Source organism: Myotis daubentonii, chromosome 4 (assembly GCF_963259705.1).
Source record: "Myotis daubentonii chromosome 4, mMyoDau2.1, whole genome shotgun sequence".
NCBI lineage: Eukaryota > Metazoa > Chordata > Mammalia > Chiroptera > Vespertilionidae > Myotis > Myotis daubentonii.
The window spans coordinates 6,333,339-6,352,488 of NC_081843.1; the positions used below are offsets into that span (position 1 = coordinate 6,333,339).

The window sequence follows — 19,150 nt, forward strand, 5'->3', positions numbered from 1 at the left end:
AATTTCCCATGTGAGGCCAGCCTCAGCCCAGGCCTGGCTCCTCAGCCGGCCGGCCTCCGCTCCCAGCAGCTGCTGCGCATGGCTCCCTGGTCCCTGGGGCCGGCGGGTAGTAGGGCAAGAAGAGGCTCTCGGAGGCGCAGCTCCTCATGGCCTGGTGCGTGTGGAGCAGCAGCCGCGGGAAGCGGTCTGTGAAGTACTGGACAAAGCTGTCGGGGACCTGGCCCAGCGCCTGCCGGACCTCACCCGGGAGCTCCCTGTAGTGGTGCTTCTGCAGGGTTAGAGCAGGCCTGGCTCAGCGGAAGCGGAGACCAAGCCTTCCCAAGAGCCAGGCCCGCCCGAGCCCCAGACGCACCTTGTTCCTCAGGGCGCGGAGCAGGTCTCGCACCGAGGTCCCCTTATAGGACCGGAACCTTCGCAGATCTGTGGGCGGGGAAGTTGTGGGCTGAGCGGTCCCATTGGGCTCCCCTTCCAGCCCCCTTGTGCCCGGCCTCTACCTGTCTGCAGCGGCACCGTGATGTGCTTGTGCCAGTTGCCCCGGACCACGGCGGAGCCTCCTGCCTCCAGCGCCATCACCAGGGGCCCCTGTTCGGGCTCTTTCTCCAGCCAGTCACTGACGTCCTAGGGCCCATAGAGCTCCTGAGCCTGTGACCAGCTTCCGAGGCCTCGAGCCCAGGAGCCCGCCCTCCTGTTGTCCCACCAGGTCGTTAGCAGCCCGGGGTGGGTGCTGTTCTCCATCTCAGAGCAAGCCGGCTCGGGGTGGGGGGGGACAGCGTGCTTTGCTCAGGGTCTTGCCGATGGAATGGGCTACCTGGGCACAGGTCACCACGAGTGGCCACTGCGGCTGAAAGGAGCAGGTGTGCTCGCTCTCACAAGGGGCGGCTTGTGGGGGTGGGGGGTAGGGGGGTGGGAGGAGTGGGGGTGCGGTGACGAGTGGACTGGAGCGTCAAGATGGCAATGGTTAGTCTGCTCCGTCTTGGTTTAGGCAAGGAGCCGGGCTGCCTAGTGCAGGTGGACAAGTCCCTTTTCTCTTAGCCAATCTGGCCTCCCCTTTCTTGTTGCTCAGGACCCACACTTGGGACTTGCTACCCCGTTCCGTTCCCGAGGTTCCCCCTGACCTGGAAGAACTGGAGCTGCTTGGCTCTGCTCCAGAAGAAGGGGTGGGCCAGCACCTGCTGAGCAGAGGGGCGCGCCTGCGGCCGGGGGCTCAGCATGGCCGCCACCAGGCTCCGGGCAGCAACCTTGTCTGCAGGGGGAGGGGTGGCTTTAGGCCCCCAGCCTCATGCCCTGCTTCCTCCCTTCTTTGCTGGGTCAGGTCCCTCTCACCATGGGCCTCTTCCTCCAGGTGAGCCAGACAGGGAGCGCCTGCAAGGATGTTTGCCTGGCGATAAAGACTCTCTCCGAAGGGGTGGCTGCCGCCGGAAAGCACGTAGTAGAACACGCAGCCTGCAGAGAAGATGTCCACCGCGCTGGTCTGGCCGGAGGAAGGGGTGTGAGGAGGAAGTCCGCCCGTAGTCTGCGGGGCTAACCTCTCCCAGGGGTGTCTGGCTCAGACAAGACCTCAGGGATGCCTCTGAGAGGCAGCCCCTTGTCCCTAGGTCCCTCCCCTCTGCACCACTGAAGGCCCATGGTCTTCACCCCAATCTTTGCCCCTACTGAGCTTCTAGCTTGGGTTTCCGGACGCCATTCCCCCACATGTAGCAGGGAGCATCGGGAAGGGAAGCCGCCAGGTGTGTGGCAGGAGACTGAGGAGAGATGGGGGGGGAGGGGGGCCTGTCCACAGCCGCCTGCCACTAAGCTCTGCTGGTTGCCCCCAGGGCACTCGGGAGGCACAGCTTTCACTTCCCAAGAGGCTCCAGAACTCCAGAGGTTTATGTGCAACTTCCCGAAAGTGAAAACGTTGGCCACTAATTAAAAAGCTAAAGGACCTGACAGGCTCCTAGCCGTGCCTTTGTCCTTGGGCCTGCAGGTGGCCCCTTCTAGCTTTCTCTAGATGTCAGGGTCAGGCGTCAGGCGTGGGAGCAGCTTTGCCCAGCGACTGTCCTTTTGTGCCGCTGTCATCTATGCCCATGACTGTCACTTCCACACACACAAACCTGGGGCCCCAAACTTACATGTCTGTAGGGTCAGACACTGCTTCGACTATTCGCTCATCTGCTGTTCCCAGCCCTCCACCCAGCGCTTCTCTACGCTGCTGCATGTGAAGACCCTGGCCTTGCCCCAGCGGATCGGGCTGGGGTCACTGGAGATGGGGCCTGGCAGCTGACTTTTTTAAGCTGCCCGGTGATTCTGCAGCACAGTGAAGAGCTAAAGCCATTTCAGCTCAGGGTCCTTAACCTCGGCAATATTGACACTGTGGGCCTGATAACTTTTATGGCGCGTGGTCAAAGGGTATTTAGCAGCATCCTTGGTCTTTACCCACCAGATGCCAGTACACCCCCCTACCCACCACGTGTGGTCACCAAAAATATCTCCAGACATTACCCAGGGCCCCCTGGGTGGTGGACTAGTCCCTGGTTGAGAATCACTGCTCTAGATAGGAAAGGATGGATGAGCCCACTTTACAATGAAGGAGCAAGTTCCAGCTCACAGTGTGATGTGCAGCCTGGGCAGGAGGCCCTGGGCCAGGTGATGGAGGACTCACCGGGCTGTCGGGGGGCGGGAGCTGCAGGAGCTCAGGTGCCATCCAGCCCTCTGTGCCGGGGACGCCTGAGCGCAGGCTGAAGCTACGGCGGCCGGCTGCCAGCTTCTTGCACAGGCCGAAGTCGGAGAGGACCACCCTGCCTCGGCCCTGGCCCTCGGGCACCGTGATGAGCACGTTGGTTGGCTTCAGGTCCCGGTGCACTGTGAGAGCGGGAGGCAGCTGAGCGCCGGTGGGGAAGGCAGGGTGGGAGGTGGGGATCGAGGGGTGGGTGGGTACCTATGTGCAGAGAATGCAGGTGGGCCAGGCCAGACATGAGGTGCTGCAGTGCTGTCTCCGGCTCCAGGCCCCAGCAGTCCAGCTCTGGGTTTTCCACATACTGAGGGGCAGCAAGGGCAAGGTCACTGCAGCCCAGGACCCTCCGGCCCTCACCCACACTGCCCTGCACCCCAGCCTCACCTCCTGCAAGGAGGCGGGGCAGAGCTCCAGGGCGATGTAGTAGAACTGGGGTCCCCGCTCTGTACAGAAGTAGCGGAGCACGTTGGGGTGCCGGTCTGACTCTTGCAGGAGCTGGACCTCCCGCTGCACCAGGCCAAAGCATTCACGAAGGAGTCGCTTGACAGCCACTGCCCGCCCCTCAAACTGTCCCCTGGTATGTGGGGGAATGGAGGTTCAGAGAGGGCAAAGGGTAGGGCAGCTCTCCAAGGGACGATGCGGGAAGGGCTGTGAGAGCCACGTCTCCAGCCCGGCTCCTGGCTGCCACTCACCGGAAAACGAAAGTCCCGCCTGCCCCGCGGCCCAGCACATCCTTGGGGTTAAAGGAGATCTTCCCCACCACAGTGAGCTGCTCAGCTAGGGGAGAGGAGGGCGGGGTCTCAGGGAGCCACCACTGCCCACCCCAGCCCTGCCCTGCCTTCCCCTTTGTTCCCCCTTCCACGCCCAGCCTGGTGCCAGACTGCGCAGGCCCAGTGCCTGGTGCTGCACGCACTGTGTGTGCCCTTGGTTTTCTCATCTGCAAAGCAGTGCAGACCAGCACCTGCTCTGCAATGTGCACGGTCCGCAGCTCTCCCTGTTCCCTTCCATGCGGCGGCTCTGCTCCTTGGCCGGCTGGCCTACACGTGGGCCTGAGTGTGCAGCCCTCCTTCAGCCTCCAGCCTGCGCACCTGCTTCCCTTCCTCTCGGAACCTCTGCTGGTGCTGTGGGTGCCACCTGGACTCTCCGCCCCACCACCCCGGCTCTCTCGGGGAATTCCATCTTATCCTGGGGCCAGAGCTTAGCCTTCTCTTTGAGGGCACTCACTCTTCCCCCACACCTGAGCGTGCCCCCTCTGTGCTCACCCAGCACCCCATGTGTCACACCGCCTGGCAGCTGCCGTCGCTCTAGGCTCTGCCTAGCAGTCACGAGAATGCCAAAGTAAAGAGTTTCTAGGCACTTTAAGCAAGTGAAGTGACAGAATCGTTGTTTTCTAAACATATATAATAGAGGAGATCCAGTATCACCTACAGACTGTTTCCACTGAGTCATAACAGGCTCCCTCTGGGTGTTTATGTTCTTGGATGCTTGTCCTGAATTACTGCGATCACTTGGATTATTTTTATAGTGGGTAAAAAAATTAGGTGTTTTATAGAACAAGGTGCCCTGGCTGAGCCAGGGCTGGGGTTCCGCATCCTCTCCTCTCCGCCTCTGAGGATGCCTGGTAACACTGGCGGGTAAGGACTTGAGAGGACGCCTGGGAGGGGTGAACATCTGTCAGTGACGGGGCCTCGTGGGCGGTGGTGGTGAGAGCAACTGGAGGACAGTACGGAGGGACGACAGGGCCATTTGACGGGAACCACCTGGGGTGTCTGGGGAAAGACTCCGCTCAGGTCCGAAGGCCGAGGAGATGAGTGTGTCGAGCTGCGGTGGAACCTACCCAGAGCCTGTAAGGTGACAGGGGCTGCAGCTCAGGGCTCAGCTGGGGTACCTCCTAAAAGAGGTGGCCCCTGAGGAAGGGTAGCTGTCCCCTCTCCGCAGAGGAAGCTGAACACGTAGGTATAAGTTGGGAGCAGCACCAAGCATTGAGCCGCATGGCGGGTGGACTTCAGCCTGAGTATAGGCTCCAAGGCTGTGGTTTGAGCCGTGACCAGGAGGTGCCAGTAGCAGTTTATGCAAAGGACCGAAGAACAGCCCAGCCCAGAGCCAAAGAAGCAGCAGCCTGAACTAGATCAATGAAAGCCTGGGGGAGGCCCAAGGGGCAGCCCGTGTGCCAGAGGAGGCTTGCAGGGATTGTTCATAGGAGTAAATGGAGAAAAGAAGAATGTTTAGAAAATAAAAAGCTCTAAAGAGCAGAAATGGTATCAAATGGTATCTAGGTAATTTACTGTCACTCTTACCAAATATGACATTATTTTAGCACACATATTAATACCATCACTTCTGTATAATTGAAATGTTTTTTAGCCCTAGCTGGTTTGGCTCAGTGGATAGAGCACTGGCCTGTGAACTGAAGGGTTCTGGGTTCGATTCTAGTCAAGGGCACATGCCCAGATTGTGGGATCAATCCCTAGCAGGGGGCCAATCAATGATTCTTTCTCATCATTGATGTTTCTATCTTTCCCTCTCCCTTCCTCTATGAAATCAATAAAAATATATTTTAAAGAACAAAATGTTTGCCCTAACCGGTTTGGCTCAGTGGATAGGGCATCGGCCTGCGGACTGAAGGGTCCCAGGTTTGATTCCTTGAGGTTCGATTCCAGTCAAGGGCATGTACCTTGGCTGCGGTCACATCCCCAGTGGGGGGTGTGCAGGAGGCAGCTGATCAATGTTTCTCTCTCATCGATGTTTCTGACTCTCTATCCCTCTCCCTTCCTCTCTGTAAAAAATCAATTAAAAATGGTTTTTTTTAAAGAATAGTTTTTTATTGATTTTTAGAGAGAGAGGGAGGGGAGGAGAGAGAAGAGAGAGAGAGAGAGAGAGAGAGAGAGAGAGAGAGAGAGAGAGAGAGAGAGAGAGAATCATCGATTGGCTGCCTCCTGCATGGCCCTTAACCGGAGATTGAGCCACAACCCAGGCATGTGCCCTGACTGGGAATTGAACCGACAATCTTTTGGTGCACAGGACGATGCTCCAACCAACTGAACCACCTGGCCAGGGCTGATTTTTTAAAAATTTAATCCGCACCTGAGGATATGTTTTTATTGATTTGAAAGAAGGAGAGATATAGGAAAGAGAGAGAGAGAGGGGAAGAGAGAGAGAGAGAGAGATTGATCAGCTACCTCCTGTACAAACCCTGCTGGGGATTGAAACCAGAATCTAGTATGTACCCTGACTGGGAATTGGACCCGCAACCTTTTGGTGCAAGGGACAACACTCTAACCAACTGAGCCACCCGGCCAGGGCACCTCTGTGTGATGTAATAATGATGGTGGTGATCTCTTCCAATGAGGTGATGTAACTAGGTGTTATCATTTCCATGTGACAGATGGTGTTGGCTCCACACCCAGTTCTATCTGACCCAGAATCTTCGACAATAATAAAAAAGAATGGCAGAACTTTGCAGAGTGCTCAACTACAGAGCAGGCACTATTCAACATATCTCCTTAACTCATTCAGGCTCAGCTGCTCCACCAGTGGCTTCTAACAAACCGACTTCTCTTTTCTGTCCTTGACACGCCCTTTCCTGTCACTTAAGCTCACCTTCAGGGTCTTCAAGTGGCTGGGTTTGCTCAGAGGGGCTTTGCAGCCTCTTCTGGTCCTGTGGGGTGGTCCCTGGGAGCTGGGGCAGAGCACCCGGTGAGGTGGGAGGGGGGCCCGCAGGTGCCAGGAGGGCCTGCTGCTGCTTCTCTGCCAGCTGCTGCTTCTCCGCCAGCTGCTGCTGCTGAAACACAGGCCTAGGAGGGCTCAGCCCTGGCTAGGCCCTGCCCGTGGGGCGCCCAGCAGCTGTGCCCGAGACGCCCTGCACCGGACCATGAACACAGACAGCACGGGGCTGGGGCGCCGCTGGGAGGAAGGCAGGGAGCAGAATCGGAGCTGCTGAGTGTCTTGGAAAGGAGGGCAGAGGGCTCCCTCGGCTACCCGACGGCAGGCCCGAGGTTGGGCGACAGGCTTACCTGCCTCATTAAGAAGAGGATGCACCCTCCCAGGAGGACTGCAGTGAGGCTGGCCACCAGCAGGTCTTGGGCTCCCAGTCCTAGGTACAAGCCTGCGGTGTTCTCCTCAGGGTGCAGCTCCAGGTCCCAAAGTTCCTCCCGACTCAGGCTCAGGAGCTGGGAACACACGGGCTTTCGCTCAGCACCTGCTCTCACGGGGGAACCCTTCACCCTTCGTCACCAGTCCAGGGCTGGGTTTACTTTAAGGGGCAGGGGGTGAGTGGCCCGCCTGCTGGGGGGCAGAGCGCTCTCCGTGGTGCTGAAGAGGCGGCGATGAGAGCCCGCACGGCGCGGAGAGGGCGCTCTCCGTGGTGCTGAAGCATCAGGGTGCCCCGGGAGGCTGGGCTTCCTAACCCAGCTGGTGACCAGCATCTCCCGGGCTGTCACTAAAAAATACTTTTTGAGGCAACACAAAAAATGTAGGGATCCATCTCCAGAGATTCTTTTTCTCCCCAGAGATTCTTAATTCATGGGGCTGGAGTGGGCATTCAGTGATTCTAATGAGCTGCAGATTTGAGAATTATTGTTCCAGATCATGGCTGTTCCTTCTTTTAAAATTTTTTTAAAAAATTGATTTCATAGCCCGGCTGGCGTGGCTCAGTGGTTGAGCGTCCACCTATGAACCAAGAGTTCGCTGGTTTGATCCCAGTCAGGGCACATGCCCGGGTTGCGGCTTGATCCCCAGTGGGGGGAGTGCAAGAGGCAGCCGATCAATGATTCTCATCATTGATGTTTCTCTTTCTCTCTCCCTCTCCCTTCCTCTTTGAAGCCAATGAAAAACAAAAATAAAATAAAGTTGATTTCATAGAGGAAGGGAGAGGGAGAGAGAGAGAGAGAGACAGAAACATCAATGATAAGAGAGAGAATCATTAATTGGCTGCCTTCTGCAGGCCCCACACAGGAAATCAAGTCCCCAACCCAGGCATGTTCCCCGACCAGGAATCAAACCTTGATCTTGTTCATAGGTCGCCGCTCAACCACTGAGCCACGCTGGCCGGGCATGGCTGTTCCTTCTAACCTTGAACTACTAGTGATTCTTGTCCAATTCTCTCCTAGGAGAGAATGCTTTTATAGTTTTTCTGTTTTAATTTTCTCACTAGATAACCATTTTGTAACTTTTACACTGAAGAAGAATAAAGAAAAGAAAACTGTGACCCATGTTTCACAGTTTAGATGACCAATATCTTTTTGACACATATAACAGCAAAAATAGTTTTCCTTTTGGGGAAATTGTGTGAGGTCAACTGGCCCACTCCAAATGTTAATCATGGAAGGCCGGGAAAATGTCCTCTAGCTGCCCACTCACCTGCCAGTCTCCCTCCATCCCTCTGCCCTTTCATGTATTTATTTTTTTTAGGTTAATCCTCACCTGAGGATATTTTTCCATTTATTTTTAGGAAGAGTGGAAGGGAGGGGGACAGACACAGAGAGAAAAGCATGGATGTGAGAGAGACACCTTGATTGGTTGCCTCCGGCACATGCCCTGACTGGGGTCTGGGATCAAACATGCAACGGAGTTACGTGCCCTTGACTGGAATTGAACCTGGGACCCTTCAGTCCGTGGGCTAACGCTCTATCCACTGAGTCAAACCAGCCAGGGTGCCCTCTGCCCTTTTAGCACTGACCTCCAATAAGAGGGCTGGGGCCTGCATGCTCTTGGAAGGTCTAGTTTCAGCAGTTCTGCTGCCTGGGGTGGGGTGGACTCTCAGCATCGTGGTGTGCAGGACTGGGGGCGGCTCGTGGTGTCCTAAAGGGCAGGGGAAAGTCCATGGGCTGAAGGTGACCTCTGTCTTCCAGATCAGAAGCCAGGATCACATCCTTCATCGTCATCTATTCCAAATTTGAGCTAAGGAATCTCACCAATGAGCAGCCACTGGCTAGGGAGGGCCACACTGCCGGAGGGGTATCTGACAGCCGTGCTAGGTGAGCCCTCTCGCTCTCCTGAGACTTGAAGTGTCACCTCGTCTGTGGTGGGGCCATCCATGGAGGCCAGGGTCAGTCCACGAGGCTATGGCAGAAGATGGAGAGTCATGAGTGAGGGGGCTCTCCTCTCCATCCCCTCTTTCCAGCCCCTCGGAGACCCGTTCTCACCACCAAGGCCACCCCTGTGTGAACCAGTGCTTTGGAAACATAGAAGCCAGCGTCATCCTTCCCTATATACAGCGTCATCCTAGTGGGGGAGAGCAGGAGAGGGATGAGTAGTGGTTGTGGCTGTTTCCGTTGCACCATGTTCTTGTATTGTCCCCTCCCACATCAGTTCTGGTCTTGGCCATGTGGCTTGCTTTGGACAACGAGACCATCGCAAATGTGGTACAAGTAGAGGCTTCAGAAGTGCTTGTCTAATGGGGCTTGTCCTCTCATGTTGCTCTTTGGAACCCCAAGACCGCCATGGAGGAAGCCCAGGCTAGCCTGATGAGGTCAGAGAGACCTTATCTGACACCCTCTAGGCAATAGCCCGTCAACTATGAGAGAGGGGAGTGAGACCATCCCAGGGCGTCCACTCAGCCAAGCCACCAGCGGACCGCACACATGAACTAAACCCTCCCAGACCCAAAGCCAGCCAGCTGACTCACAGGATCTTAAAAAATAATAAATGTTTGTTGTTTCGAAGCCGCCCCCCGCCTTTTCCTATTCATCCTTTAGGTTTCTATTTAGATGCCCTTTCCTCCAGGACGTGTCCCACCACTCCCCCCTGCCCCCGTCTCAATGTAGGTGCTCTTCCCGTGCATGCCCGTGGCAAACCTATTCTCTTATCCCACCCTTTGGCATCCAACAATTGCCTCTTTACACACCTGTCTCCTTTACTAGACTCTAAGATTTCTGTAGGGAGGAACACTGACAGCATTACTATCCTCCCAGAGCCTAACAAGTGACTGGTACACAGTAAGTGCTCAATTAATACCTGCAGAACAAACTGAATGAGAGGCTAATCCTTGATTTTCCCAGCCTGTCTCTCGGCTCCTAAGATGGGGACTCTAAGGCTCTGAGTGCTTTGAGGCAGGGTGACAGTTAGTCTCAAACAACCAATAAGGCGCAGCACCTGCCAAGCAGAACAGATGCCCCCTGTGGCACTGGAGTGGAGACCTGAGGCCCCTCCTCGGCCAGATGTGACCCTGTCACTTGCTGAACAGTGGGGGCTCTCTTGGGGGGTCCTGGAACACACAAGGGGTGGTGAGGGCACTCGTTATTTATTAATAGCCAAACTGGCTGGTCAACAGCCAGCTTGAAATATTGTGACCCCTAGTTCAACTGTACTGGTGTGTCATGGTCAGACATCACGCCTGCCCATTGGGGTCCTCCCTTCCAGGGGGTCCTCCCCAGCCCCCAGGCAGGAGCACCTACAGCAGCTGGATGTCCAAGACCGAGAAGGGGGTGGCTATGTTCTGGGGGCGGGTGGCAGGCAGGCGGATGTGGCCCCAGCGGAGGGCTAGGAAGTGCAGGGTGTCCCGCGCCAGGGTGAGATGGGGTAGCTGGTGCAGGCTGTCCTGGTGCCAGGTGTAGATGCCCATCACAGGCACGCCCAAGTCTTGTGTCCACAGCACTGCCCCGCTTCCTGGGTCCACAGTTAGCAGCAGGCCCATCCCACAGGATGCCAGGTGGCTCATGTCTGCCAAGAAAGATGGAGGTGTGATCGGGGAGCTCTGACGGGAGGTACCTCAGAGCAACTTGGGGTGGGGAGCTGCTCAGGGGCTGGACCATCAGGAGGGTCACTCAGGTGTGGAGCTCAGATGAGATCACCTGGAGGGCTGCAGGACATGGAAGGTCAGTCAGTTCACTGGGGGCACTTTGATCCTTGGGGTCAACTGGGAGCTGTGTAGGATGTAGGGGTCAGTCAAGGTCATCTGAAGGTGACTCATGTTGCTTGGCAGGGATCACTTAGGATGTGGAGCATCAGTCACTCATGCTCTGACTGATGACCACCTGGGATGAGTATCAGGGGGACCTGGGTATCACTTAGAGTGTGAAGGAGGTCAGCCAGGGCCCTGGGGGTGCCACTGGCGATGTGTCAGTGTTATCATCTCTCATGTGAAGTGAGGGAGTCAGGGAACCGGGGGTGCCAAGGGGCCCGGTGAGGTAAATCAGCAAGTCTGGTAGGACAGTCATAATATCAAGGCGGTGGTCAGGGTTATTGGGGAAAGGTCACTCAGGGTCACCTTCCAGGGGTCATCAACACTGGGGTCACTCAGGGCGCTTGGGGGCTGCTCAGGATGTGTGGGTTGCTTGGAGTCACCCAGGATGTAGGGAGACCTGGCGTGGCTCACGCGGAGCAGGGAGGAGTGACGATGGCAGGGCTGCTCAGGTACAGGAGGGTCCTGCTGCGTGTTGAGGGGGTCATTCAGTATGTGGGGTCCCTGAAGTGGTCAAATGGGTAAAAATGTGGTGAGCTTGGTCACGGATGCCACTCAGGGATCCCTGAGTTGGGGACACTGCTCCAGAGAAAGGCGGCACTCACATTTCCCAGGGGAGCCGTCCATGGGGGGCGCTGAGTAGCGGCGGTAGGTGGTGTTCCAGCGCTGGCCGGGGGCCTGGGGGTCCTGCATGGTGACCGTGTACTCTGAGGATGCCCCGAAGCAAGGTTACCAGGCATGCCCACCTGATGCTCCTCCCATGCCCGCCTCGGCGGGTCTCATCTTGTGGGGGTGGGGCTTCTGAGCACCCAGCCTGGGATGGAGGCGGGGGCATGGGAGGAACATCCTGGTCTATCGTGGTTACTGCTCTATCTCCGGTTCTTTGTTCAGTGAAATACTTGTTGACTGACAGACTGGCCCAACTCAACTTGGATAGCAATTGCCAGGCCTGGATAGAGCAAAAGAGGGGGCTGCCCGGGGCTGGGGGAGCAGCCGGGGCCTGACTCACGCGTGCGGCCGATGTAGAGGCGGGGCGTAGAGGTGCCCTCTGTGGTCAGTGTCATCTGTGTCTCCCCTGACTCCGGGTCCACCACGAACCAGGCATCCTGCTTTCGGCCTGTGGAGGTGGAAAGCGAGCCTGCCCTCAAGATGGCCCGGGAGAGGGTGTGCAGCCCGTTCCTCCTGCGCCCAGCTGGCCCGTCAGCACCCAGCTCCCGTCCCTGCGCTGGGCCTGGCCCCACAGGCTGCGGCTGGAGAGGCGCTTACCCGTGTAGAAGACGCCATCGGAGCTGCGGCACGGGGAGGCGTGGACCAGCTCGGGGATGGTGAACGGCAGTTTCTGAGGAGAGGGAAACATTCCAGGGAGGAGTAAGAGCAGAAAAACTCACCCAACCTACCCACGAGGTAGTTGTTATTGTTTCCATTTTCCGGAGCGGCTAAGTAGCTGGGCTATGCCTTTGAGAAGCCGGGGAACGGTTGTAGATTTCAGGACCCCGAGAGACGCGACAACCACATGGGCCGGGACCCTGGGCCAGGAAACAGCGAGGGACACCACTGAGACACTTCGCAGAGTCAACATGCGCTGCAAATAGGCAATGCTATGCGCCATGGCTAACCTTCCCGGCTTCAGTCATCTACACGCAGGCTGCGTGGGAAAGAGGCCTCGTTCTCAGAAATACACAACGACGCTTTAGAAGTAGAGGGCATAGTGCCTGCAACTCGCTCTTGAAAGGTTCGGAAAAAGACATTTTATGTGAAAAAACATGTAATATTCTCAGCATTCTATCTATTAATCTATCATCTACCGAGAGAGAACAATAAAGCAAATGTGATGTTAAAAATCGATGAATCTGGGTGAAGGGAATAAAGAATTTCTTTGTACTATTCTTGCATTTTTCCTATATTTGAAATTATATCAAAATGAAAAGCTACACACACAGAAAAAGCTCAAAACTGCATGTACAGAGCTGTTGCCAGACGTATCCGAGGGACACAGTCCTGAGGGAAGAGAATTGGGGCTCCTGGGGATAGAGGGCCACCGACAAGAGGCCCTCACCACCTGGACAGTAAGGCCCGTGTTCCTGAAAGGAACTGAGGGCACCTATTGTGGATGCGGGAAGTTCATTCATTCATTCACTCACTCATTCATTCATTCACTCATTCATTCATTCAAGCCACAGGATGTCAGGCTGCGGTAGCCCCTCAAGCCACTTGAGTCTCCAGGATGGTACAATGTGCAGACACCAACTCCCCTAGTAAGCGAGAAAGACAAGAGAGAGGGCACTGTGAGATGAGGCTGGAGAAGTGAGAGGTGGGCGTGTGGGGGATGAGGCTGGAGGAGTGAGAGGTGAGCATGTGCGGGATGAGGCCGGAGGAGTGAGAGGTGAGCATGTGCGGGATGAGGCCGGAGGAGTGAGAGGTGGCGTGTGCGGGATGAGGCTGGAGGAGTGAGAGGTGGCGTGTGCGGGATGAGGCTGGAGGAGTGAGAGGTGGCGTGTGCGGGATGAGGCTGGAGGAGTGAGAGGTGGCGTGTGCGGGATGAGGCTGGAGGAGTGAGAGGTGGGCGTGTGCGGGATGAGGCTGGAGGAGTGAGAGGTGGGCGTGTGCGGGATGAGGCCGGAGGAGTGAGAGGTGGCGTGTGCGGGATGAGGCTGGAGAAGTGAGAGGCGGGCGTGTGCGGGATGAGGCCGGAGGAGTGAGAGGTGGCGTGTGGTGAATGAGGCTGGAGAAGTGAGAGGTGAGCGTGTGCGGGATGAGGCTGGACAAGTGAGAGGTGGGCGTGTGCGGGACGAGGGTGGAGAGGTGAGAGGTGGTGTGTGTGCGATGAGGCTGAGAAGTGAGAGGTGAGCGTGTGGTGGACGAGGCTGGAGGAGTGAGAGGTGGTGTGTGTGCGATGAGGCTGAGAAGTGAGAGGTGAGCGTGTGGTGGATGAGGCTGAGAAGTGAGAGTGAGCGTGTGCGGGATGAGGCTGTACAGCCTCCCCATTACGTGCTGAGCCCTGGCATCCTCTGCAGAACACTCAGATTCTGGCCAGACTGTTCCCCTGCCCCCTCAGTGCTCTGCCTAACAGGAGCCCGGGCCCTCCCACCTCCAAGCGCGGAAGGACACACACCATCAGTCCCTGTTGTTTCTGGGTCCCCAAGGTGTACAGGCTGCCATCAGAGGGGTCCGAGAGAAAGGCCGTTCTGTGAGCAGAGAGGAATGGGGGGGGGGGGGTTGGAGGCACGTGTCCTGGTTTCACAAAGGCGCCCTTTCCCTCCAACTTCGTAGCGAGTAGGAGCCACCCTTGCAGGACGCACCACAGAGCTGTGGGCCCAGTGCTCCCTTATGTCTATCATGCACCCCCACCCCATCCACACCCCCTCCAGACACCAGGGCTCCCCCATATCCCAGGTGCCCCTCCTTAAAAGGCCGCAGGTTCACTTACTCTGTGACGTACGTTGGTCCTTGGATGATGGGATCTGAGGGGAGGCACGGGGAGCGTGAGTCGCCCCCTCCGACTCCCACCAACAGTCACAGCTCCTACTCGCTGGGCGCTTAGCTTACCGAGTGCCAGGCCCCAACCCAAGCACGTGCCCTGCGGCTACTGTAATCTCCCCGGGGGCTCTGAGGGAGGGCCATTACCCTTGGCTTCATTCTACAGTGAGGACCTTGATGTTCAGAGAGGTAGAGTGACTTCCCCAAGGCCACACAGCTGCTAAGTGGCGAAGCTGCCGGCAGACACTGGCTCGTGGGGTTCTGGACCCCATGTTCTCACCCTCTGTGCCACGGTGACGCCACTCTAACCCGGGGGCCAAGGAGGAAGGAGTGACCGCCCCTTGCTCACCATCCCTCAGTGTCCACTTCAAGTCCCCCGTCTGCTTGCTTAGTGCGTGGAGACTTCCATCCAGGGTGGACACGAGCAGGAGGCTCTCCGGCCTGAGGGTCTGGACCTGCAGTGGGAAACAAAGCCACCTCCTCTGAGAGGCCTGGGACCATCCCATGCTCTTGCCCCAGGCAGGGCTGGCTGTGACTCCCTGGCCCCCTGGAGACAGAGAGAGAAGGAAGGACGACTGGGGAAGCTGTTGGCTCCACCCATTGATCTCCTTGACCCTAGAGAGGGACTCATTACAGTGAAGCTGGAGCCAGAGCCGCAGCCCAGACCTCCCAGCTCCCACTGTGTCCAAAGTGCCTCCCCTCTGCCACCCAGTTCCTTCTGGTTTCCCAAAGAAGACGGAAGGCCTTTGCATCCAAAGGCACTGCCGCTGGTCCGTAGGCCCTGGGAGACCAGGCTGCTGTTCTCACCTTCGTGCAGGAGAGGGAGAGGCTCAGGAAGGCAAGGCAATGAGCCACGCAGGCAGCTAATGGCAGGACTGGCACTTGAACCACCATCTCGGAGATCCCAGCACTGATCTCTTTCTCCGCCACACTGTCTGCCTCTCTGAGGACGGCCCCTTCCTTCTGCCTCCCCAGGCAGATCAGGCTTTGGGTGCCAGGCTGCACACCCCCAAATGGAGGCTGGGGTGCTGGGGAGGGGGGGCTGGAGCTGCCCTTCCACCTGGCCCCTGCTGGGCCAGCTCACCGCTCTCGCCCCTCCTTGAACAAACAGGGTGAGGCCGAGCTCCGGCAGCAGCCCTAACATCCGGGTGGCGGTGGCCGGGCCACCCCTGCAGAGCCACGTCCGCTCCAGGCCCCTGGTGGGGAATCGGGAAGCTGCCAGCCCACTGGTCTGCCCACTGGCGTGGGGACTGCAGGCCCCTGGCTCACAGAGGACTTCTGTTTGATCGTAATCGCATTTGAAATTAGTTTTTAAATTAACTGCCAATGAATATATTGGAAAGATTTTACTTAAAATCCGGATCTCTGGTGCCGAAACCGGTTTGGCTCAGTGGATAGAGCATCGGCCTGAGGACTGAAAGATCCCAGGTTCGATTCCGGTCAAGGGCATGTACCTGGGTTATGGGCACATCCCCAGTAGGAGATGTGCAGGAGGCGGCTGATCGATGTTTCTCTGTCATCGATGTTTCTATCTCTCTCCCTTCCTCTCTGTAAAAAATCAATAAAATTTTTTTTTTTAAAAAAATCCAGATCTCTGGTTTTTCTTATTTTTCTGGAAACATCGATCTCAGCGCACTGGGCTCGCATTCCCACTTGGCAACCATGGGGTGGACTCAGCCGGCGCTGGGCATGGGGTGCCCTCTGACTGGGATCCGTGACCTGTCGAGGGGGCTCCAGGCCGGACAGCTCAGCGCTGGCGACGCCCGCCCCCCTCTCCGCCACGGGGTCTGGGCTGGGCCTTCTGCCTTCGAGGCATTTCTGTGAGAGCCCCCCCCCCCGCCCCCCGCAGGCCACACCTGGCTGCCCGGTTCTCAGCCCGGCCTTCGGGGCCAGGGAGGCACGTTGTGACCCCGTATTTGGCTGCAACACTGGGCACGTGGGCGCGTTTCTCAGGAGACCTGACGCTGACCATTTCCCCAGGCACCGGGGGCCCCAGGGGTTGGGGGAGGCCCTGCAGTCCGCACCGGAGCTGCGGGAGGCGGGGTGTTGGGTCCCCCCGCGCCCTTCCACCCGGCAACGCCCCCGAACGGAGAGGATTTCACTCTCAGGGACCCACTGGGGTCACCGGGCCGAGGAGGGCGAGGCGCCCTGCTGCCCCGCCGCACCGGCCCCCGCGCCCCCCGCGCCCACGGACCTGACCCGGAGGCGGCGTCGGCCCCTTCTCACCTGCAGCGCCGGCGTCCCCAGCAGCGCCGCCAGCGGGAGCCAGAGCCGGAGCCCGAGCCCGAGCCCCAGCCGCCCGCCCGCCCCGCGGGCCGCGCTCGCCATAGCCGCGCAGCAGCGCCGCCGGCCCCTTGGCGCCTCCGGGCGACAGCGCGGCCGCTCAGCCCGGAGACTCCGCCCCGGGCCGGGCCAGCTGGTGCGCGGAGGCTGGGCGCAGCCCCTTCCACCGCCCTTCGCGCACACCCGCCGGCAGCCCGGCCCCTCCGAGGGCCAGCGCGGGCTCCCCGGAGAGGCAGCCCCTGGCGGGCACGGCCGAGCGCTGCACACGCGGCACCAGCTCATCCGACCCCCGCGGGGCCACCGAGCAAACGCCGGGGCTCAGACCTGGAGGCTGGGGTCGCGGGCGGCCCTCGGGGCTGTGCCCTCGAGGGCGTGGCTTCTGCAGAGGGGATGCCGGGTCGGCTGGGACGGACGCCGGCCCTCATTCAACCAGTGTCTGTCCCGCCAGCCGGAACCCGGCGCCACTGAGCTGCCTCGGCAGAACGGCGGGTCCTCCGCCGCGGGTGCTGCACAGACGGCCTCGCACGCCGGCCCAGCAGCGCCGCCGCGCGGCCGCAGACCTGCCGGCGGCTCCAGGCGGTCCCAGGGCCCATTCAGCCCTCAGTTTGCCTGCCCCACGTCTCCTTCATCTCGTATAGAATCCTTCCCGAGCCCTAACCGGTTTGGCTCAGTGGATAGAGCGTCGGCCTGCGGACTGAAGGGTCCCGGGTTCGATTCCGGTCACGGGCATGTACCTTGGTTGCGGGCACATCCCCAGTAGGAGATGTGCAGGAGGCAGCTGATCCATGTTTCTAACTCTCTATCCCTCTCCCTCTCCCTCTCTGTAAAAAAAACCCAATAAAATATATTTAAAAAAATCCTTGCCGATTTGAGGACCAGAAGCCTGGCTCGGCCACCTTCTTCTCGCCCCCCCCACCTTCTTCTCGCCCCCCCCACCTTCTTCTCGCCCCCCCCACCTTCTTCTCCCCCCACCTTCTTCTCGCCCCCCCCCCCACTTTCTTCTCGCCCCCCCCTCCTCCTTGGTCCGTCGTCATGGCGTCTCAGGACGGGCAGTGGACTCCCCAGGACAGCCGTCCCCTTTTGGGGGACAGTGCCTCTCTAGTGACCTAACCCCCACCCAGACCTCCTCACGGCTCTGAATGGCTTTGCCTCAGTAGCCTTCCCACCCACGCAGCTGCCACCCCTTCGTCCTCCCTAGACCCGGCCCCTGACCTAAACGACAGGACTTCAGCCCCCGTCTCTCGCGCAGCCTTCCAGCCTCTCCTGGTCCTTGTCCAGCCCAGACCTCCCAAGTGACCACCTGGCCAGCGGCATCGTCTCAAGCTGGGTTTCCTAGAAGCAGAGCCAGGGGACTTGGAGGGAAGTGGGAGAGGAGGAGAAGCGGGGGATGGGGCTGGGCCGGAGGCTACCTTTAGCCTGCTCCCACGGGGCGTCCCGCAGGCAGCCTTGGGTTCCGGGTCGCCAGCCGGGGCTGCTGGCCTCTCCCAGGTCTGGGCATGATCGCCCAGGCGAGGCAGCGTCCCCCGGCTGAGCCCTTAGTAACCACGCTCCGCAGTTGGGGGCGGGGCCGGGTCTCTACAGGGGACGAGGCAGTCAGCATGTGTCTGCTATGATGGGTGATCTCAGTTTCCTCGCTCAGCCTCCAACCCAACTAAATCCTGTTCCGGAAAGATGCTACCGACCATCTTTTTTGTTCCTATTCTGGAGCCCGCCGACCGGGGCACCCACTGATCCTTCACCTGTCCTCTGCTCAGCACCCCCTCTTCATGTTCATGTTGCTGCTTCCAAACTCATGACAACACTCACATGCTCTGCTACATTATTTACCTGTTATTAATTTAAAAAATATATTTTTATTGATTTCAGTGAGAAAGGGAGAAGGAGAGAGAGATAGAAACATCAATGATGAGAAAGAATCATTTCTGGTTGCCTCCTACATCGCCCTCCCCCCGCCCCCCCCCCCCATTGAGTCTGAAACCTGAGCATGTGCCCTGACTGGGATTCGAGCCCTGACCTCCTGGTTCATAGGACAACACTCAACCACTGAGCCACATCCTCTGGACTGTCTTTTAGTTTTGTGGGTAGTTTCTTTTTTTTTTTTTTTTAATGTTTTTTATTTATTTTAGAGAGAGGAAGGGAGAAGATAGAGAGAAATATTGATGAGAGAGAAATATCGATCCACTGCCTCCTACACCCCCACTAATGGAGATTGAGCCACAACCCAGGCATGTGCCCTGACCGGGAATCGAACCAGCGACCTCTTGGTGCATGGGATGAGGCTCAACCAACTGAGCCTCACTGGCTGGGCTTGTGGGTATTTTCTTACACAACACAAAAGATGCTAAGTGTCCGGTTGGCCATTCAACCAATCAAAGCATAATATGTTAATGATATGCTAAGGTCACTCAACTGCTGGCTATGATGTGCACTGACCATCAGGGGGCAGACACTCTGACTGGTAGGTTAACTTGTTGCTGGGGTCTGGCCAATCTGGACTGAGCAAGATGGGCTGGACACGCCCTGGAGCCTTCCCACAGTCCCTCCCCAGCTGGCCAACCTCCCGTGTCCCTCTCCAACCTGATCGTGAACCTGTGGGGTCCCTCGGCCTGGCCTGAGCCCTCTCGCAATCCAGGGTGAGGGATCCCCCCCCCCAAGTGCACAAATTTTGTGCACCGGGCTCTAGTAAAAGCATAATATACTAAGTGTCTGACAGATTGGTCTACCATTCGGTCAATAGCTGGACCAGTTGCTATAATGCGCACTGACCACCAGGTGGC

The 19,150-nt window shown here is 58.1% G+C and overlaps 1 protein-coding gene across 1 annotated transcript; it reads right to left on the bottom strand.

Annotated features, from left to right (window-relative positions):
- Positions 1-22: 22 nt before the first annotated feature.
- On the bottom strand, positions 23-16,882 carry ERN2 (endoplasmic reticulum to nucleus signaling 2). Its single transcript, XM_059691931.1, has 22 exons — positions 16,317-16,882; positions 14,440-14,545; positions 14,041-14,074; positions 13,726-13,798; positions 11,880-11,952; positions 11,623-11,730; positions 11,219-11,320; positions 10,108-10,372; positions 8,857-8,935; positions 8,626-8,773; positions 8,391-8,512; positions 6,727-6,882; positions 6,314-6,494; positions 3,406-3,490; positions 3,098-3,287; positions 2,918-3,017; positions 2,642-2,841; positions 1,324-1,471; positions 1,116-1,243; positions 495-618; positions 353-420; positions 23-268 (listed from the first exon to the last, which is right to left on the bottom strand). Exons 1-22 carry the CDS (start codon positions 16,653-16,655, stop codon positions 23-25), a joined length of 3,075 nt encoding a protein of 1,024 aa, XP_059547914.1. The 5' UTR covers positions 16,656-16,882.
- Positions 16,883-19,150: the final 2,268 nt, after the last annotated feature.

Excerpts from the sequence above, each read along its gene's own strand:
- ERN2 (XM_059691931.1), bottom strand. The coding sequence starts at position 16,655 with ATGAGCTGGTGCCGCGTGTGCAGCGCTCGGCCGTGCCCGCCAGGGGCT. Across the intron at positions 2,842-2,917 it reads CCTGCATTCTCTGCACATAG|TGCACCGGGACCTGAAGCCA; the intron begins GTACCCACCCAC and ends CCGCTCTCACAG. Across the intron at positions 269-352 it reads TCCGCGCCCTGAGGAACAAG|AAGCACCACTACAGGGAGCT; the intron begins GTGCGTCTGGGG and ends CTAACCCTGCAG.